The sequence below is a fragment of the Rattus norvegicus genome, chromosome X (genome assembly GCF_021556685.1).
Source record: "Rattus norvegicus strain SHRSP/BbbUtx chromosome X, alternate assembly SHRSP_T2T, whole genome shotgun sequence".
NCBI lineage: Eukaryota > Metazoa > Chordata > Mammalia > Rodentia > Muridae > Rattus > Rattus norvegicus.
The window spans coordinates 69169749-69192547 of NC_141554.1; the positions used below are offsets into that span (position 1 = coordinate 69169749).

At 37.9% G+C, this 22799-nt stretch overlaps 2 protein-coding genes across 12 annotated transcripts in view; one reads left to right on the forward strand and one right to left on the reverse strand.

Moving 5' to 3' along the window:
- The window catches only part of Heph (hephaestin), a 246995-nt gene that overhangs the window by 21001 nt on the left and 203195 nt on the right, over positions 1-22799 (forward strand). The window lies entirely within an intron of this gene.
- The window catches only part of Hsf3 (heat shock transcription factor 3), a 53196-nt gene continuing 40561 nt past the window's right edge, over positions 10165-22799 (reverse strand). The window contains exons 11-12 of the mRNA XM_087600981.1: positions 12527-12587; positions 10165-11853 (exon numbers count right to left, since the gene is read on the reverse strand). Of these exons, the coding sequence (XP_087457107.1) occupies positions 11564-11853; positions 12527-12587 (351 nt within the window). The 3' untranslated portion in view covers positions 10165-11563. The remainder of the gene's footprint in view (positions 11854-12526; positions 12588-22799) is intronic.

Consider the following 22799-nt stretch of genomic DNA (forward strand, 5'->3'; position numbering starts at 1 on the left):
CCAGCCACTTTGCTGAAGTTGTTTATCAGGCTTAGTAGTTCTCTGGTGGAACTTTTGGGGTCACTTAAGTATACTATCATATCATCTGCAAATAGTGATATTTTGACTTCTTCCTTTTCAATTTGTATCCCTTTGACTTCCTTTTGCTGTCTGATTGCTTTGGTTAGGGCTTAAAGTACTATACTGAATAAGTAGGGAGAGATTGGGCAGCCTTGTCTAGTCCCTGATTTTAGTGGGGTTGCTTTAATTTCTCTCCATTTAGTTTAATGTTAGCTACTGATTTGCTGTATGTTGCTTTTAATATGTTTAGATATGGGCCTTGAAATCCTGATCTTTCTAAGACTTTTAACATGAAGGGGTGTTGAATTTTGTCACATGCTTTCTCAGCATCTAATGAGATAATCATGTGTTTTTTAATTTGTTTGTTTATATAGTGGATTACGTTGGTGGATTTTCATATATTGTACCATCCCTGCATGACTGGGATGAAACCTACTTGATCATGGTGGATGATAGTTTTGATGTTTCCTTGGATTTGGTTTGCGAGAATTTTGTTGAATATTTTTGAGTTAATATTCATAAGGCAAATTGGTCTGAAGTTCTCTTTCTTTGTTGGGTCTTTGTGTGGTTTAGGTACAAACATAATTGTGGCTTCATAGAAGGAATTTGGTAGTGTCCCTTCTGTTTCTATCTTGGGGAATACTTTGGACTGTATTGGTATGAGATCTTCTATGAACGTTTGATAGAATTCTGCACTAAGCCCATCTGGTCCTAGGCTTTTTATGGTTGGGAGACTTTTTTTTTTCTTTCTTTTTTTTTTTATTAACTTGAGTATTTCTTATATACATTTCAAGTGTTATTCCCTTTCCCGGTTTCCGGACAAACATCACCCTCCCCCCTCCCCTTCCTTATGGGTGTTCCCCTCCCAAACCTCCCCCCATTGCCACCCTCCCCGCATAGTCTAGTTCACTGGGGGTTCAGTCTTAGCAGGACCCAGGGCTTCCCCTTCCACTGGTGCTCTTACTAGGATATTCATTGCTACCTATGGGGACAGAGTCCAGGGTCAGTCCATGTATAGTCTTTAGGTAGTGGCTTAGTCCCTGGAAGCTCTGGTTGCTTGACATTGTTGTACTTTTGGGGTCTCGAGCACCTTCAAGCTCTTCCAGTTCTTTCTCTGATTCCTTCAACGGGGGACCTATTCTCAGTTCAGCGGTTTGCTGCTGGCATTCGCCTCTGTATTTGCTGTATTCTGGCTGTGTCTCTCAGGAGAGATCTACATCCGGCTCCTGTCGGTCTGCACTTCTTTGCTTCATCCATCTTGTCTAATTGGGTGGCTGTATATGTATGGGCCACCTGTGGGGCAGGCTCTGAATGGGTGTTCCTTCAGTCTCTGTTTTAATCTTTGCCTCTCCCTTCCCTGCCAAGGGTATTCTTTTTCCTCATTTAAAGAAGGAGTGAAGCATTCACATTTTGATCATCCGTCTTGAGTTTCCTTTGTTCTAGGGATCTAGGGTAATTCAAGCATTTGGGCTAATAGCCACTTATCAATGAGTGCATACCATGTATGTCTTTCTGTGAGTGGGTTAGCTCACTCAGGATGATATTTTCCAGTTCCAACCATTTGCCTACGAATTTCATAAACTCGTTGTTTTTGATAGCTGAGTAATATTCCATTGTGTAGATGTACCACATTTTCTGTATCCATTCCTCTGTTGAAGGGCATCTGGGTTCTTTCCAGTTTCTGGCTATTATAAATAAGGCTGCGATGAACATAGTGGAGCACGTGTCTCTTTTATATGTTGAGGCATCTTTTGGGTATATGCCCAAGAGAGGTATGGCTGGATCCTCAGGCAGTTCAATGTCCAATTTTCTGAGGAACCTCCAGACTGATTTCCAGAATGGTTTTACCAGTCTGCAATCCCACCAACAATGGAGGAGTGTTCCTCTTTCTCCACATCCTCGCCAGCATCTGCTGTCACCTGAGTTTTTGATCTTAGCCATTCTCACTGGTGTGAGGTGAAATCTCAGGGTTGTTTTGATTTGCATTTCGGTTGGGAGACTTTTAATAACTGCTTCTATTTTTTAGGAGTTATGTGACTATTTAGATGGTTTATCTGATTCTGATTTAACTTTGGTACCTGGTATCTGTCTAGAAAATTGTCCATTTCATTCATATTTTCTGGTTTTGTTGAATATAGGCTTTTGTAATAGTATCTGATGATTTTTTAAAATTTCCTCAGATTCTGTTGTTATGTTTCCCTTTTCATTTCTGATTTTGTTAATTTGGATACTCTGTCTTCTATGGTTAGTCTGGCTAATGGTTTATTCATCTTTTTGATTTTCTCAAGTGACCAGCTCCTGGTTTTGTTGATTCTTTGTGTAGTTCTTTTTGTTTCTACTAGATTGATTTCAGACCTGTGCTTGATTATTTCCTGCCTTCTACTCCTCTTGCAGATATTTGCTTCTTTTTGTTCTAGAGCTTTTAGGCATGCGATCAAGTTGCTAATGTATACTCTCTCCAGTTTCTTTTTAGAGGAACTCAGAGATAGAGTTTTCATCTTAGCACTGCTTTCATTGTATCCCATAAGTTTGGACATGTTGTGCCTTCATTTTCATTAAATTCTAAAAATTCTTCTTTAATTTCTTTCTTTATTTCTTCCTTGAGCATATTTTCACTGAATAGAGTGTTTTTCAACTTCTATGTATATATGTGGGCATTCATTCATTTTTGTTTTTGATTGTTTTGATGTGCTCTTGGATTCGGTTTGCCAGAATTTTATTGAGTATTTTTGCGTCAATATTCATAAGGGAAATTGGTCTGAAGTTCTCTTTCTTTGTTGGGTCTTTGGGTGGTTTAGGTATAAGAGTAATTGTGGCTTCATAGAAGGAATTCGGTAGTGCTCCATCTGTTTCAATTTTGTGGAATAGTTTGGATAGTATTGGTATGAGGTCTTCTATGAAGGTCTGATAGAATTCTGCACTGAACCCATCTGGATCTGGGCTCTTTTTGGTTGGGAGACCTTTAATGACTGCTTCTATTTTGTTAGAAGTTTTGGGGTTGCCCCTGAGATTCTGTTTCTTGTATTCTGTTGGTGTTGCTTGCATCTGTGATTCCTGATCTCTTTCCTACATTTTCTATCTCCAGCGTTGTCTCCCTTTTGTGATTTGTATATTGTTTCTATTTCCATTTTTAGATCCTGGATGGTTTTGTTCAATTCCTTCACCTGCTGGTTGTATTTTCCTGTATTTCTTTAAGGATATTTTTGTTTCCTCTTTAAGGGCTTCTACTTGTTTACCCATGTTATCCTCTATTTCTTTAAGGTAGTTATTTATGTCCTTCTTAAAGTCCTCTATCATCATCATGAGATGTGATTTTTAAATCCAAATCTTGCTTTTCTGGTGTGTTTGGATATTCAATATTTGCTTTGGTGGGAAAACTGGGCTCTGATGATGTAAAGTAGTCTTGGTTTCTATTGCTTAATTTCCAATGCTTGCCTCTTGCCATCTGGTTGTCTGTGGTATTAGCTGCTCTTCCTGTCTCTGACAATGGCTTGACCTTCCTGTAAGACTGTGTTTCAGCACTTCTGTGAATCCAACTCTCTTCCAGCAGGATCTGGGTACAAAGAGTTCTTGCACACGGTCAGCTCTGGGCATGAAATGGAAAAGATCCTATCCCAGACTGCTCCTCCGTTTCTGTGTTCAGAGGGCTCCAGGTGTTTTCCTCTTGGCCCGGAATGTGAGCAGGCATGGTGGTTTGACTTGTCCTTTCAGGTGTGTCAGCCCTCCTGGAGATTTACTTTCTCCCAGAGGGATCTGGGGATAGAGAGCTGTGGCACAGGGTCAGCTCTCGGCACAGGCAGAAACTAGAAGCTCTAGCTGGATCTTATGGAGGCATTCTCTCAACTGATATTCCACCTTTCAGATAGCTCTAGCTTCTTTCAAGTTAACATAAAACTATTCAGCATAGTTACCAAGAAAAAGATAAGTGGTGATCTTAAACTCATTATATGTTAAAACTGCTGAATTATTTATGGAAGTAAAATCTTATAGCAGGTGGTTTCTACTCTGTATTTCTCATATAACAACTAACTCTAGCAATTCCCTCTTTCTACTTTGAAATTCAATGAAAGAAACTAATCTTTTCAAGGCCTTCTAGTTAATACTTCCATTGGGCTACTTTTTAAATTGTTATAATTCTTCCAAGTGAGTATTTTGAGATAGGAAGAAAGAAAGAAAGAGAAAGAGAGAAAGAAAGAAAGAAAGAAAGAAAGAAAGAAAGAAAGAAAGAAAGAAAGAAAGAAAGAAAAGAATGAGGTCTTCAAGAACAGTTTCTTTCCTTCTGTGGCTGGGTTAGTGTTGATTTTTTTCTTTTTAGTGTGCAGAGTAAATCTTCCTGTACAAAAGAGTAGAATTTTGAGGGTAATGCTCTATGTAGCATTCTACTTCTCCTTGCTTATTGAGTTGTGTAGGCACTGTCTTCAGCAATGGGGCCTTATCACCAGTTTGCTTCCTGGGTTGTTTGGGAATTCCCATGGACCACCTTTAGCCAACAACTTAATTAGATGTGAACTAGTCCCACTACTGGAAGCTTTTTGATGTCAAGAGATGGCCAGTTGAGGATCTATCTTCCTCCTTATATGGGAATTTCATTTAGATCAACTTTATATGTGTATAGATTTTAGGAAGCTTCTACTCTATTAGGTTTTGATATTATTCCTCAAAGGGCCCTTACTTTTAACTGTCTTGCCCTCCCTGGTTGCCATTTCCTTTCCCCACCCCACTTGACTCTCCTTCCAGTACCCCAACTCATAACTACTCTATTTCAGTTTCCTGGGATGAATCTATCTGCAGTCCTTGGTCCCTTGCTCTATACATAACTTCTGTGGATTTTAGATTGCAGCTTGCTTTTCATTGACTTAAAAGTTAATATCTACATATAACTTACTTTTTTCTCTGGATCTGTGATACTTCTCCTAGGGTGAATTTCATAATTTCATTTTATAACTGAATACTTCACTTTGTAAATACAGCACATTTTCTTTATCAATTTTTCTGTTGAGGGACATCTTGGTTGCTTTCAGTTTTGGCTATTATGAATAAAGCAGTGCTGAACATGGTTGGGCAATTGTCTCTGTGGTTGGATTAAGTGTCTTTTGGGTATATACCCAAGTGCTTGTATCTTAAGATAGATCAATTCCCAGCTTCCTGAGGACCCACCGCACTTATTCCATAGTGGCTGTGTAAGTTTTTATTCCTGCTAGCAATGGATGAGTGTTCCCCTTACTCCATATCCTTGCCAGAGTGAGCTGTCACTTGGTTTATTGATATTAACCACACTGCTGTGTGTCAAAGTATTTTTGATTGGTGCTTCCCTCATGACTTATGTTGTTGAACATTTCTTGAAATAAATAACACTTTTTAATGGTTTGATGAACATTTTAATCTTGTAATTCATATTTATTGCTGAAGTATTCATTTTTCCCCCATCTTTATTAAATTGAGTATTTCTTATTTATATTTCAATTGTTATTACCTTTCCTGGTTTCCAGGCAAACATCCCCCTAACCCCTCCCTCTCCCCTTCTATATGGGTGTTCCCCTCCCCATCCTCCTTCCATTACCACCCTCCCCCCAACAATCCAATTCACTGGGGGTTCAGTCTTGGCAGGACCAAGGGCTTCCCCTTCCACTGGTCCTCTTACTAGGCTATTCATTGCTACCTATGAGGTTGGAGCCCAGGGTCAATCCATGTATAGTCTTTGGGTAGTGGTTTAGTCCCTGGAAGCTCTGGTTTGTTGGCATTGTTGTTCATATGGGGTCTCAAGCCCCTTCAAGCTCTTTCAGTCCTTTCTCTGATTCCTTCAACGGGGGTCCCAATCTCAGTTCAGTGGTTTGCTGCTGGCATTCGCCTATGTATTTGCGGTATTCTGGCTGTGTCTCTCAGGAGAGATCTACATCCAGTTCCTGTCAGCCTGCACTTTGCTTCATCCAATCTAGTTTGGTGGCTGTATATGTATGGGCCACATGTGGGGCAGACTCTGAATGGGCATTCCTTCAGTCTCTGTTCTAAACTTTGCCCCCCTATTCCCTGCCAAGGGTATTCTTGTTCCCCTTTTAAAGAAGGAATGAAGCATTTGCATTTTGGTCATCCCTGAGTTTCACATGTTCTGTGCATCTAGGATAATTTTGAGCATTTGGGCTAATATCCACTTATCAATGAGTGCACACCATATGTGTTTTTCTGTGATTGGTTTACCTCACTCAGGATGATATTTTCCAGTTCCCTTCATTTGCCTATGAATTTCATAAAGTCATTGTTTTTGATTCATTGCCGAAGTAGTCATAATACCTAAGATATAGATTCAGCCTTTATGTCCATAAACAAGTAAAATGACACAAATATGATACACAATCAAATTTAATTTTATGCAGTGATAAAGAAAAGCAAATAATAGCATCTAAAAGCAAATGGTTGTTTCAGTAGATCACTACCTTAGTGAAATTAGACTCTATAAGGCAAAATTTCTATACTGTGTGCAATCTGTGTCTCCATTTTTTCTGCCTCTATCTATCTATCTATCTATCTATCTATCTAGAATCTATTTACATACCTATCTATCTACGTACCTACTTTGAGGTATAAAGTATAAAGTGAGGAGACAGTGAGGAAAAAATGAGTATACATGGACTCATTGGAGGAAAAATATATAAAGTATAAAGTGAGGAGACAGTGAGGAAAAAATGAGTATACATGGACTCATGGAAACAGATTGATGGACTATTTGGAGGAGAAAGGTATCAGGAAGGTGGTGATCTGGGTAATAAGTGATGGTTATAAGTGAGGGGGATGAATAAGAATAGAGTAGAATAATATATGTATAATATGCATGAATAAAACATGTTTTGTGGAAAATTAAAAATAAAAACAAGGTTAATGTTAAAGTATATTTAAGTATGTGGTTTAATATGGATGTGTTTTTAATTTGTGGGAAGTTATGTCTCCTTATGTAACTTGAGTTTCTTTTCCATAAGAACTTTTCATCCTTCCTCAGCTGCATATCTGACAAAAGATTAGTGTCAAACACCCATAAGAATCAAGGAAACAATCCAATTGAAAGATAATACTTAACTTAAGGGAGTTATCAATGGCTTAAAAGGTGCTAAATATCTTTAGCTACATACCAGTCAGAATGGCTAAGATCAAGAAAGTGAAAACAAATTTTGGAAAGGATGTGAAGAAAAGGGAACTCTCAGTCACTGTTGATATGATTGCAAACCATTGCAGACAAACTGTAAATTAGCATGGAAAATATCCAAAAAGCTAAGAATAAATATACCATGTAACCCAGCTATCCCACTCCTTGACATATACCTAAAGGACTCCACATCCTACTCTACATACCCTTGCTCATCTAAGTCCAACAGCTAGGAAATGGAAACAACTGCCCTTCAACTGATTCATGGATAATGAAAATGTGGTATATGTAACACCATAGTGTTCATCTCTAAAGAAAAATGAACTCACGAAATTTGCAGATAAATGGATGGAACTAGAAAATACCATATTTGGTGAAGTTAACCCTGACACAGAAAAAAAACAACTGGCACAGGATCTCTCTAAATTGTGGATTGTAGTTCTAAATTGATAGATCTGAGTATCTATCATAGAGTAACCAAAGAAAACACAGAGTTAAAAGGGACCATATGTTGTGTTGGAAGGAATTCTAAACAGGGGGATTATAGGATATAGGTGCTGTGAAGTGGGAAACAAAAAAATGGGTGTGTTTTATCTTGGGGGGATACAAGAAAGGCAGAAGGAGGGATAAATGGCACTAAAGAGGCTTGAAAAGTCATAAGAAAGCATTTTGTTTTCATATATATATGTATATATGTATATATATAAAGTGTATGTACACACACATGTATGCACACTTAATCACGTTACATCACTGTGATTGCTAATCCTCCCCCAAAGTTCCATAGACAATCTATTGAAAGCTCCAGAGTCAGGCATGGAAATCTCTCTGAGTAGTCTTTAGTGAGAGGAGTTCAAGAGCCTACCAAAATAATATAGGCTATTGCTATTATTCATGGTTGCCTTTTAAAACTTTACAGTAAGCCCATATTGTTAAAGACACCACACACTTCAGATAGAGGACTTGTAAGACTTGAATTAGAACTGACATGGAAACTTACTACTTTAGTACTAGGTCTCAGTATCAGAAGCAAGGTGCCATGTTAGAAAAGCAGTCAGGAGTTCTATCCAACTGTAAAGCCTACAAACCACAACTGGGATCCACGTGGCATGACACAGCCCAAGGGTACAATTACTAATGGTTGTCATCTAATTATACTTAAAGACAAAAGTAGAGAAGTAGATTTGTCTAGGTATGAAGGCTTAACCCAGCAAAAGCACTGGAGTTTGAGCAACATTAGGTAGAAAAATCTAGTCACAAAAAAGGAGGTATGAAAACTCATGAGGAAATCTACCATACCACAATATAGCTAAGACAAATTAATTTGAGAAATTGAAGATTATCCAGAATATAAAATGTAGGATAAGGGAGAATTGTTGGTAACTAAAGAATTAAAACCCAAACCCAAAAGGACATGCATGGAATGTACTTACTTATAAGTGGATATTAGCCATAAAGTAGAGGATAGCCACATTACATTCCACAGACCCAAAGAAGGTAAATAACAAGGAGGGTCCAAGGGACAATGCTTGAATTCCACTCAGAGGGGGAAATAAAATAGTCATTTGTATGGATGGAAGGAGGAAACTGGATGTGAGAGGGTATGGGAAGGGAAGCAGGGGTGGTGTGGGAAGCAAGTGTAAGGAAAAGCCGGAGAGAAAGGGCCAGAAGGGTGATTAGAAATCAGAGGTAAGCAGGTGGGTAGGGGTCATTTCTTGTATGTCAGAGATCTGGGGAGATTCCAGGGAGTCTGTGAGAGAGCCTCTAGCTGAGACTCCTAGGAGTGAAGATATGGAACCTGAAGTGGCCACCTTCTGTAGCCAGGGAGTTCAACAATAAACCCACAAAAGCTTTGACTCAAAATATTTCCTGCCTATTAGAAGTGCAGGGACAAAAATGGAGCACAGACTGAGGAAATGACCAACCAATGACTGGTCCAACTTGAGACCCATGCCATGAGCAAGCACCAATCCCTGACACTATTAATGACACTCTGTTATGCTTGCAGATAGAAGCCTAGCATAACTGTGTTCTAAGAGGTACCACCCAGCAGCTGACTGAAACAAATGTAAATATCTGCAGCTAGACATTAGACAGGGCTCAGGTAGTCTTATGGAAGAGTTGGAGAAAGGATTGAGGAACCTGGAGGGGATAGGGACTCCCCAAGAAGATTAACAGAGTCAACTAACTTGAACCCTTGGGCCTCCCAGAAACTGAACCACCAGGCAAAGAGCATGGATAAACTGGACCTAACCCCTCTCCCTCACTCCCTGCACGTATGTAGCACATGTGCAGTTTGGTCTTCATGTGGCTCCCCCACTACCTGGAGCAGGCATGTCCCTGACTTTGTTGCCTGTTTCTGAATCATGTTCCCCTAACTGGGTTGCCTTGTCTTGCTTCAGTGAGAGAGAAGTCCTTGGTCCTGCAGTGACTTGAAGTGCCAGAGTGGGTTAGCATCCAGGGTCCCCATAATCAGAAAAGAAGGGGAGGAGGCTAGATGAGGGGTGGCTGGAAGAAGGTAGGATACAATTGGAATGTAAAGTAAATTAATTAATTAATTAATGGAAAAAAGAGAATTAAAGAGATGGGGGCCTAGTGATTGTTGGGGAAAAGGGTAGTGAGTTGCTAAACCAATACTAAGGATGGATGTAAAAACCTTCTGGAAATTCATTAGTTAGTAAGCTAATTTCAGAATATGATAAAAAATGGAGGGGTTGGGGATTTAGCTCAGTGGTAGAGCGCTTGCCTAGGAAGCGCAAGGCCCTGGGTTCGGTCCCCAGCTCCGAAAAAAAGAACCAAAAAAATGGAGTTGGAGTGGATGTAATATGCATGGACAGGACACAATGTTACTCCAGAAGGCGTGGGTTATGAAGTAAAAAAAAATGACAGTACGAAGTACACGTTTCCTTCCTATGAATTGCAAGTTTTTTCAAGTGAAAAGAAATATCACAAACACAAATCAATGTGTGTATGTAACACATTCTTATTGTCACAAACCCTGGTTTACAACAAAGGATATGATACCATGAAAAGTATGCTCAACTCTTTATTAACTTATATAACATTATAGTGACAAGATGTTTTTTAATTTTTGAAATACTCTAGTTCACTCCTGCACATCAAAAGCTCAGCCATCACTAAATGAGATCTGGACTTTCCTTAAGAGTTCTCAAAATTACACAAACCATTTTATTTAAACAAATATACATTTAAAAATATAGACACTAAAAAATGACCAATTTCTGCTTCCTGTTAAAGCTGACTTCATTAGTGAGACTACTGAAGAACAGGTTAAACTTTGAAAGATAAAAGGGGCAAAAACCAACTGAATTTGTAGACCATTTAACAGGTAGGATAAAGCAGTAATAAAGTGTTACAGACTGTGCCCTTTCGAAGCCTGATACTTTAGTATTCAGCTTACCAACCTAAAACCTTAAACATACTCTAAAGTGCTTCTTCAACTAGACAGAGAACCTTAGATTCTAAGTGCTATGGTACTCAAGGTTTAGCCATGTATGAATGTTAGTGTTGGAATAGTTTGTATGAAAACCACTCAAGGTTTAGGTAAAACCACAGTATTTTTGAAAGATAATATTCTGTCGACAATTATGTATCTGTCAAAGAATACTGATACGACTAGAGGTTATAGTTGAGAAATGGTTGACTGTGAATTTTAAACCTTAATTTCAAATAAATCATTTGCTCTTGGTTTTCTGCATGCTTTAAAAGAAAAAGTTTGCTAGAGCTTGATTCTTGGGAGTTCTCATCAAAGGTTTTATATGGCAGTCAATATGCTGACTTTGATTGTATATAAGGTGGCAATTATACAAAAAGTACCAATATTCTGCTGAGATTTTAACTTTCTTTAGGCATTAAAAATCATGTAATACTGATATAAAATGGAAAGCTATAGAATAAATATATCCATAAAATCTAGAATTAACACCTTTTTCATTAACTCTAAACCTTGCATTTAAATCCTATAACAATTGTTTCTTTACTATAAACAAATTCTAACTACAGAAAATTTCTAACTACTTAGAAAAATGCAATAACGTTAATATCTGTTCTAGTAACAAATAAGGTATTAGAATATTATTAGTTTAAAAATAAAAAATTAACTTCTTATTATATTAAAATTTGGATATATTACTTATGTTTTTTTGTGGTCTGAATTTCATCCTAGTTGCCAAAACTTGCCTAGATACTGGGAGGATGTAATTTGAACACAGTCTTTAAGTTACAGATATTTCCAAATGAAGATGCATACACTAGCAAGCAGCCATGGAATATCTGTTTCCCCAGAGGAAATGCGATTCACTGAGACTTAAAATAAATTGTAACAGAAGATTGGTTTCGATATGCTTTTCAAAAAATATTACTAACAGGGTTAAGAAAGAGAAAAGGGAACACACTGGATTCCCCATTGGCTTCCATACAAAATGGGGGAGCATCATTTTCAATATTATCTTCTTGCAGAGTGGAAATATTGGAGGTTACATAATCATGGTCGCACAAAGCTGATATGACATTTGGGGGGTCCTTCAGATCATCCAAAAGTATGTCATAATCTTGAAGATTTTCTCCAAAGTCACATATTGGTGTCCCATCCAAAAGGAAAAGCTCTGGTTTTTCCATGCATTGTACCATATGTTTGTCTGTGGAGAGACAGTGCTTTGTTACATGTAATATAGGAGGAGAAAATTTCAAACAAAGTATAATTCACAAGTCTTACACTGTTAAATGCTTCATGGGAGACAATGCTATCATTTTAATCTTTTGAATTGCACACTCTTCAAATTGGCTATCTTACCCAAAAGAATGTACTACTATTATTACAAGTTACTATCAGCCTTTCTATAGGCTATCAATTTTTGGTACTTCGGTATAGGAAAAGAGATCTAATTACACCCAAATACACATTTAGAATTAAGGATGCACTAACCAATTCAACATAAATTTGGTATTACACTATCCATAAAGTATAAGGCTAATCATCAATGTCTGGACTTAGTAAACAAAAAAGAACTGAAAAAAAAGAACTTACAATGTCATGTAAAAAATAAAAGTTTGCATTGTATCCTTTTGATGTTTCTCATAGCTTTTAAAATCAGCCACATGATAATTTATTCCCCCTTAAGTTTATATAATCATCAGGGTTCTTTCATGTATATACTCATTTAAAATGACATATAAAAAATGTGGTTTATACATGAATTGACTGAGGCTTTCAAATGGTAAATGGCTTGCAAAGGATCGTATGGATAGTCATTTGTTAGCCTGGGACTGAGATGTATATTTTCTGATCATTCTATAAATATTCTTTTGTACCTTTTCCCCCATTGGGATCAAGCGGACTTTTCTCTTCTTCATTTTGCATCAGATTTAGACTCTGGGTAAAAAGAAAAAAAAACCACTAGAATCCTTATCAGCATATCATTTTTCGTGAAGGTAAATAACTGAGATAAAATATTTCCTTTGAGGCTCTGAGAGTATGATGTGTTTTACAAATATGAGGCCCTACTTTCAATTCTCTGCACCCAAATCATATTTATTGAGAGATTAACAGAGTTAAGAAAAGATATTACTGTGTATCTTGTTTTCTAAAGGTTGGTTTTTCTTTCTAACTGTTGTTTAAGCAGAAGGGAAAAAAATTCACAATTAACAGTAGACATACAGCATAAGATTATTTATATATATATATAATTATATAATTATATAATTATTTATATAAGATAAGTAGACATACATACCACATAAGATTATTTCCCACTTAACTTGAACTAATATCCACCAAAATGTGTTGGGCAAAAGAGAAGGAAACACAGTATGTCCTGTATATGAAAATGCATGTCTTAACCTGAATGAAACTCACCAAAAAAAAAAAACCTACTGTGCTTGGCAAAAAGGAAACAATACGTTTTTCAAGTCATTCCTGTCTAAACAAGATAACAAGAATGAATTCCCTCAGAGTCTAGCCCCATTACTTTTTAATGATGAAAAATAATGGTCCCATTTATACAGTTTCCTTAGTTGAATAAATCATTCTGAGAGACTAGGGTTTTATTGGATATTTTTTATTTACATTTCAAATGTTATTTCCTTTCCCGGTTTCCTGTCCATAAGCCCCCTATCCCATTTCCCTCTCCTTCTTCTATAGGGGTATTCCCCTCCCCCACATTCCTCTACACTGGGGGCTCCAGCCTTGGCAGGACCAAGGGCTTCTCCTTCCATTGGTGCCCAACTAGGCCATCCTCTGCTACATATGCAGCTGGAGCCATGGGTCAGTCTTTGGGTAGTGGATTAGTCCCGGGGAGCTCTGGTTGGTTAGCATTGTTGTTCTTATGGGGTTGCAAGCCCCTTTAGCTCCTTCAATCCTTCCTCTAATTACTCCAACAGGTATCCCATTCTTAGGTCAATGGTTTGCTGCTAGCATTTGCCTGTGTATTTGACATGCTGTGGCTGTGCCTCTCCAAAGACTGCTATATCCGGCTCCTGTCAGATTGCACTTCTTAGCTTCATCCATCTTGTCTAGTTTTGGTGGCTGTATATATATATGGGTCACATGTGGGGCAGGCTCTGAATGGGTGTTCCTTCAGCCTCTGCTCTAAACTTTGGCTCCCTATCCCCTCCTATGAATATTTTTGTTCCCCCTTTTAAGAAGTGAAGCATCTGTACTTTGGTCATCCTTCTTCTTGAGCTTCATGTGGTCTGTATATTTATCTTAGGTAATGCAAGCTTTTGGGCTAATAGCCACTTATCAATGAGTGTATACCATGTGTGTTTTTCTGTGATTAGGTTACCTCACCCAGGATGATATTTTCTAGTTCAATCAATTTGCCTATAAACTTCATGAAGTCATTGTTTTTGATAGCTGAGAAGTATTCCATTGTGTAGATGTACCACATTTTCTGTATCCATTCCTCTGTTGAAGGGCATCTGGGTTCTTTCCAGCTTCTGGCTATTATAAACAAGGCTGCTATTAACATAGCATGTTTCTTTGTTGTATGTTGGAGCATCTTTTGGGTATATGCCCAGAAGAGGTATAGCTGGGTCCTCAGGTAGTTCAATGTCCAATTTTCTGAGGAACTGCCAGACTGATTTCCAAAGTGGTTGTACCAGTCTGCAATCCCACCAACAATGGAGGAGCGTTCCTCTTTCTCCACATCCTCACCAGCATCTGCTGTCACCTGAGTTTTGACCTTAGCCATCACTGGAGTGAGATAGGATCTCAAGGTTGTTTTGATTTGCATTTCCCTGATGACTAAGAATGTTGAACATTTCTATAGGCACTTGTCAGCCATTCGATAGTCCTCAGTTGAGAAGTCTTTGTTTATCTCTGTACCCCATTTTTCAATAGGGTTATTTGGCTCTCTGGAGTCTTATTTCTTGAGTTCTTTGTATATTTTGGATATTAGCTCTCTGTCAGTTGTAGGATTGGTAAAGATCTTTTTCCCAATCTGTTGGTTGCCATTTTGTCCTAATGACAGGGTCCTTTGCCTTACAAAAGCTTTGCAGTTTTAGGAGATCCCATTTGTCGATTCTTCATCTTAGAGCATAAGCCATTGGGTTTTGTTCAGGAAATTTTCTCCAGGGCACATGTGTTTGAGATGCTTCCCCACTTTTTCTTCTATTAGTTTGAGTGTATCTGGTTTGATGTGGAGGTCCTTGATACACTTGGACTTAAGCTTTGTACAGGGTGATGAGCATGGATCGATCTGCATTCTTCTACATGCTGACGTCCAGTTGAACCAGCACCATTTGCTGAAAATGCTATCTTTTCCCCCACAGGATGGCTTTAGCTCCTTTGTCAAAGATCAAGTGACCATAGATATGTGGGTTCATTTCTGGGTCTTCAATTCTATTCCACTGATCTACCTGCCTCTCTCTGTACCAATACCATACAGGTGGTTTTTTTTTTTTACATCAGTATTGCTCTGCCTGAGGTCAGGGATCGTGATTCACCCAGAAGTTCTTTTATTGTTGAGGATAATTTTTGCTGTCCTGGGTTTTTTATTATTCCAAATGAATTTTCAAATTGCTCTTTTTAGCTTTATGAAGAAATGAATTGCAACTTTGATGGGGATTGCATTGAATCTGTAGATTGCTTTTGGCAAAATGGACATTTTTACTATGTTACTCCTGCCAATCTATGAGCATGGAATGTTTCCATCTTTTGAGATCTTCTACAATGTCTTTCCTCAGAGACTTAAAGTTCTTGTCATACAGATTTTCACTTGCTAGGTTAGAGTCACACCAAGGTATTTTATGTTATTAGGGACTATTGTGAAAAGTGTCATTTCCCATATTTCTTTCTCAGCCTATTTAACCTTTGAGTAGAGGAAGGATTTGTTTGACTTAATTTTATACCCAGTCTCTTTGCTGAAGTTGTTTATCAGGCTTAGTAGTTCTCAGGTGGAACTTTTGGGGTCACTTAAGTATACTATCATATCATCTGCAAATACTGATATTTTGAGTTCTGCCTTTCCAATTTTATCTCTTTGACATCCTTTTGTTGTCTGATTGTTTTGGCTAGGACTTAAGAGTCCTATATTGAATGAGTAAGGAGAGAGTGGGCACACTTGTCTAGTCCCTGATTTTAGTGGGATTACTTCAAGTTTCTCTCCATTTAGTTTAATGTTAGCTACTGCTTTGCTGTATATGGCTTTCACTATGTTTAGCTCTGGGCATGGAATTTCTGACCTTTCCAGGACTTTTATCATGTAGGGGTGTTGAATTTTGTCAAATGCTTTCTCAGCATCTAATGAAATGACCATTGGGTTTTTTCTTTGAATTTGTTTATATAGTGAATTACATTGATGGATTTCCATATATTGTAACATCCTTGCATTCCTGGGATGAAGCCTAATTGATTATGATGGATGATTGTTTTGATGTGTTCTTGGATTTGTTTTGTGAGAATTTTGTTGAGTATTTTTGTGTCAATATTCATAAAGGAAATTCTTTTGAAGTTCTCTTTCTTTTTTTTGGGTCTTTGTGTGGTTTAGGTATAAGTGTAATTGTGGCTTCATAGAAGGAATTGGGTAGTGCTCTGTCTGTTTCTACTTTGTGGAATAGTTTGGACAGTATTGGTATGAGGTCTTCTATGAAGGTCTGATAGAATTCTGCACTGAACCCATCTGAACATGGGCTCTCCTTGGTTCGGAGACTTTTAATAATTGCTCCTTTTTCTTTAGGAGTTATGGGACTATTTAGAAGGTTTATCTGATCCTGACATAAATTTGGTACCTCTTATTTGCGTAGAAAATTGTCCATTTCCTCCAGATTTTCCAGTTTTACAGTAGGATCTGATGATTTTTGAATTTCCACAGATTCTATGGTTATGTCTCTCTTTTCATTTCTGATTTTGTTAATGTGGATACACTCTCTGTGCCCTATGGTTAGTCTGGTTAAGGGTTTATCTATCTTGTTGATTTTCTCAAAGAACCAGCTCCTGGTTTTGTTGATTCTTTGTATAGTCCTTTCTCTTCTTACTTGGTTGATTTCAGCCCTGAGTTTGATTATTTCCTGCCTTCTACTCCTCTTGGTGTATTTGCTTCTTTTTGTTCTAGAGCTTTCAGGTGTGCTGTCAAGCTACTGATGTATGCTCTCTCCTGGTTCTTTTTGGGGGCACTCAGAGCTATGAGTTTTTGTCCTAGCACTGCTGTTATTGTGTCCCGTAAGTTTGGGGATATTGTGATTTCATTTTCATTAAATTCTAAAAAAGTCGTTGTTTTTTTTTCTTATTTCTTCCTTGACCAAGTTATCATTGAGAAGAGCGTTGTTCAACTTCCATGTATATGTAGGCTTTCTATCATTTTGGTTGTTATTGTCTTAGTCCGTGGTGATCTGATAGGATGTATGGGATTATTTCAATCTTCTTGTATCTGTTGGGGCTTGTTTTGTGACTGATTATATGGCCAATTTTGGAGAAGGTTCCATGCAGTGCTGAGATGAAGGTATATTCTTTTGTTTTAGGATGAAATATTCTATATATACCTGTTAAATCCATTTCATTCATAACTTCTGTTACTATCTCTATGTCTCTGTTTAATTTCTGTTTCCATGATATACCCATTGATGAGAGTGTGGTGTTGAAATCTCCTACCATTACTTCGTGAGGTGCAATTTGTGCTTTGAGATTTAGTAAGGTTTCTTTTATGAATGTACCTGCCCTTGCATTTGGAACACAGATATTTAGGATTGCAAGTTTATTTTTGTGTAATTTTCCTTTAATGAATATGAAGTTTCCTTCCTTATCTTTTTTGATAACTTTTGATTGAAAGCCGATTTTATTCCATATTAGTATAGCTACTCCAGCTTTTTTCTTCAGACCATTTGCTTGGAAAGTTGTTTTCCAGCCTTTTATTCTGAGGTAGTGTCTGTCTTTGTCTCTGAGGTGTGTTTCCTGTATGCAGCAAAATTCTGGGTCCTCTTTATGTATCTAGTCTGTTAGTCTATGTCTTTTTATTGGGGAATTGAGTTCATTGATGTTAAGTGATATTAAGGAATCGTGATTGTTGCTTCCTGTTTTCTTTGTTGTTAGAGGTGGAATTATGTTTATATGTGTTTCTTCTTTTGGTTTTGTTTCAAGATTACTTTCTTGCTTCTTCTATGGTGTAGTTTCCCTCCTTGTGTTGGAATTTTCCATCTATTGTCCTTTGTAGGGCTGGATTTGTAGAAAGAGATTGAGTAAATTTTGACATGGAATGTCTTGATTTCTCCTTCTATGTTAGTTGAGACTTTTGCTGGATATTGTAGCCTGGACTGGCATTTGTGTTCTCTTAGGGTCTGTATGACATCTGCCCAGGATCTTCTGGCTTTCATAGCCTCTGGTGAGAGGCCTGGTGTAATTCTGATAGGTCTGCCTTTATATGTTACTTGACCTTTCTTCCATTACTGCTTTTAATATTCTTTCTTTGTTTTGTGCATTTGTTGTTTTGACTACTATGTGACAGCAGGAATTTCTTTTCTGGTCTTATTTATTTGGAGTTCTGAATGCTTCTTGTATGTTTATGGGCATCTGTTTATTTAGGTTAGGGAAATTTTCTTCTATAATTTTGTTGAAGATATTTACTGGCCCTTTATGTTGGGAGTCTTCACTCTCTTCTACACCTTTTATCCTTAGGTTTGATCTTCTCATTGTGTCCTGGATTTCCTGTATGTTTTGAGCTAGGAGCTTTTTGTGTTTTACACTTTCTTTGATTATATTGTCAATGTTTTCTATGCTATCATCTTCCCCTGAGATTCTCTCTTCTATCTCTTGTATTGTGTTGAAGATGCTTGCATGTATGACTCCTGATCTCTTCCCTAGGTTTTCTAACTCCAGGGTTGTCTCCCTTCATGCTTTCTTTATTGTTTCTACTTCCATTTTTAAATCCTGGACAGTTTTGTTCAATTCCTTTACCTGTTCAGTTGTGTTTTCCGATAATCTTTAAGGGATTTTTTGTGTTTCCTTTTAACGGCTTCTACTTGTTTTCCTGTATTTCTTTAAGGGAGTTATTTATGTCCTGTATCATCATTGTAAGATATGATTTTAAAATCACATTTTGCTTTTCCAGTGTGTTTGGTTATCCAGTATTTGCTTTGGTGGGAGAACTGGGCTCTGATGATGCAAAATAGTCTTGGTTTCTGTTGCTTAGGTTCCTGCCCTTGCCTCTCACCATCAGGTTGTCTTTAGTTTAGCTTGTCCTGCTGTCTCTGACAGTAGCTTGATCCTCCTGTTGACCTGTGTGTTAGCACTCCTGTAGATCTGCTTTATTTCAGCTGGATCTGGGAACAGAGAGCTGCTTCTGGGTTTGCGTGATCTGAATCCTCCAGATTGGTTGCTTGGTTCAGAAGAGTTTGTCTTACCTCTACTCTCAAGTGTGTATGCACTCTTGGCGACTGGCTTTCAGCTGTAGGTGCAGGCAGAAACCTGAAGGGTCCTGCTCCTGACTGCTCCTAGGTCCCCGTGCCCAGAGGGCACAGGTGTCACTAGGTGGTTTCCTCTTGGGTCAGGAATGTGGGCAGAAAGTAGTTTTCTCCTCCGATTTCTCAGGATTGTCTGCCATCCTGAGGGTCTAGTTTTCTCCTCCATGGGATCTGGGTGCAGGGAGCTGTGGGACTGTTTCAGTTCAGTTCCAGGCGCAGGCAGAAACCAGCAGATTCCTGCTACTGACTGCTCCTTTATTCCTGTATCCAGAGGCCACTATGCATTTTCTTCTTGGGGCAGGAATGTGAGAAGAATTGGGGAGAAGTGGCCATCTCCTCTGAACTCTCAACATTGTCCGCAGTTCTGGGAGTTCAGCTTTGTCCCCCACAGGATTTTCTATTTTTCTCTTAAAACAGCAACAATAAGAAGGTTTTACTAATTTAAGACAAAGATCTGCAAGTATACTTTTAAAGACAGTTGTCTAGGTGGAATTGTGTTACCTTATTATTTGTAAGTAAGTCAGGATTTTCTTTTAATTTTATTATTTTATATCTTTCATTATATTATTTTATTATTATTATTATATGTAATTAATACATAATTACATGACTTACTTCCCCCCAGCCCCTCCCAAGTTCTATCCCTTTAACTCTTTCCATGCATCTACCTTCACTCAGCAAGGAAGATTGTTTTGTTTGTTTGAGGCAGAGTTTCTCTATGTACTCCTGCCTGTACTAGAATTCACTCTATAGGCCAGGCTGACCTTGAACCCACAGAGATCCTTCTGCCTCTGCCTCCCAAGTGCTTGAATTAAAGGTGTATGCCATACCAGGCTGAGGAAGATTTTAATAAAGACAGTTTAAAAAAAACTACATGCCCATTTTTTTGTATTTCTCTTTTAATTTCCAGAAAAAAAACCCTCTGGCTATTGCATAGCCCAATTCATTAGCCCAAATGCTCAGAATATGCACAATACAATTCATAGACCATATGCAGCTTAACCAAAAGAAAGGCCAAAGTGTGGATGCTTTAATTCCACTTAGAAAGGGGAACTAAATAATCTGGTTGGGAGAGGGGAGGGGGGAAAGAAGGAGAGGAGCAGGCCCAGGTATAGGAAGAGAAAGTCCAGAGGGCCAGGAGAATGAATAGAAATAAATAGCAGAGGGGGGGTGGAATTTGGGAAACCAGTACAAAGTCCCAGACACCAGGGATGAGAGAGGCTCCCAGTACCCAATGAGGAGGACATTAACCAAAATATTCAACAGAAGGGAGATAAATCCTGAAGAGACTACCTCCAGTAGATCGACATGGCCCCCAGTGGAGTGATGGGGCCACCTACCCATCTCAAAACTTTTAACCCAGAATTGTTTGCATCTAAAGAACTGCAGTAACAAAAAAATGGAGCAGAGACTGAAAGAAAGGCCATCCAGAGACGGCCCTACCTGGGGATCCATTCCATCCTCAGACACCAAACACAGACACTATTGATGCCAAGAAGTGCTTGCAGACAGGAGCCTGGTATGGCTGTCCTCTGAGAGGTTCTGCCAGAGCCTGTCTAAGACAGATAGGGATACTCACAGCCAACCGTTGGACTGATCCCGGCGATCCCAAAGGAGGAGTTAAGGGAAGGGCTGAAGAATCTGAAGGGCATTGCAACCCCATAGGAAGAACAATACCAAACAACCAGACTCATTAGAGCTCCCAGGGACCAACCAAAGAGTATACATGTGTGGGTCCATGGCTCCCGCTACATGTATATCAGAGAATTGCCTTATCTGGCATCAACGGGAAGGGAGGTGCTTGTTCCTGTGGAAGCTTGTTGCCCCAGTGAAGGTGGATGCTCTGAGAAGTTGGGGCTCCGTTTAGTATATCTCTCCACACTGGCACTTTCATACACACCTAATTTTGATTGATTCTCCCTGCCACATTCCCCTTTCATTTTTATCCCTCCCTCTCATTCTTTCTGTTGTGCACTATTTGCCCCTAGCATTCCTCTTCTACTTCGTTCCATTGTCTTTCCCTGTGCCAATCCCTTAAAGCCTCTTGAATTGCTTTTTGCATTCTAATGGACCCTTTTCTAGTTTCTTGAACTTTACCAATATTTACTTCTATTATAATACATCTATTTAACAGTTAGAGTGTAGGATCCATATATGAGAAAGAACATGTGATATTTGGTTTTCCAGTTACATATATTGTCCTATTAATTTAATTATTCTTTATGAACAAGGTAATTCATTGAGAGACTCATCAGCCAAAGTGGGGGTGGGAAGCAAGAACAAGACTGAAGTAGTAAGACTGACATAACATTATTATCACCACATTACCCATATTTTACCCATTTAAAAAAACAGAATACCACCCCTTTCTCTTATGCCATAGGTTTATAATTGTGTGTGAAAATATTTCTCAGAGGCAAAGGGGAGGGTGGATGAGGTAAGGACTCTGTGAGAGGGGAATAGGAGGGGGGCAGCAGTTGGGAATTAAATAAACAAATAATTAAAAAAGAAAGTGTCACATGGAACTGATAACTGGTGAAAAGAATATTAGCAAATATATTAGTTTACTTTTCAGTCTTCCCTTGTTCACTTGAGGCAAGTTCTCAAGAAAAGTGTGTTATTTCAGGATATCTTCACTGTAAAAGCCAATTAAACTTAACATATTTTCCCAGTTATGAGCATGTAGTGTAGAATATAATAAGAGTCTCTGTGTAACGTAAACAAATTGCCAAGGAAAACAAGTTTGTTAAGGAGCATATGTCAAAAAATAAAAAAACAAAACAAAGAAAAGAAAACAAAAACAAAACAAAAGAAAACCTCCCAAAAAACCTTTTTGAGATAAGGTCTAGGCTGGCCTTGAACTCCTGGACTCATGAGATTCTCCTGTATCAGCATCCCAATTAGCAGGGACTGTATGAATGTATTATAAATAATTGTGACATTTTATAAAGCTTGCTGATTATTAATTACCTGTAGTTACTCTGTAAATGTGTGAACAAAGGATTTGTACTTGACTGGATGGGTTTCTAATGTAAGTACCTTAAAGTATTAAAATCTTGAAAACACAATATAATGTACAAGTTTTATAATTAATCCATATTAAGGCACTTGAGAAATGTAAATAAGTCAATGAAAGAACACAGTGTACCTTAATCTTATACCATTCATTTAATTCAAAAATGTTCTGCTAATAATTTACTCTGCTATATTCACCAATGTATGAACAGATGATGCATAAAAAAGAATAAAAAGAAGAGACATGTATCTCATATTGATTTCTGCCATGATATCCATATTGAGTAAAGTTCATATTTGTTCTTTATTAAAATAGGAAGCTCATAGCAGACAGGCTGAAAAGAAATTACAAGAAAGATTCTCTAAACAGAATAACATAAATAAACATCTAAACATCTAGATATCATAATAAGAGATTTTGTACATCACTGGTATATACTGTAAAAATAAAACCTTTGGAATCATAAAATCACTTTAAGCGAAATATTGTAACCTTATATCATGGAATACTTTAATATTTACTATTTTAAGTTATGAGAGAAGGGAGAGCTACCATGTAAAGACAAATTGTGTTCTTGCTATAAGGAAGAAAAACAATGTTTTCTGAAAACTAGGCCAACATGAAATATACTGAATTGGAAAGGCCAAGGTAAAAGCACAAGTTTTCTGACATTCA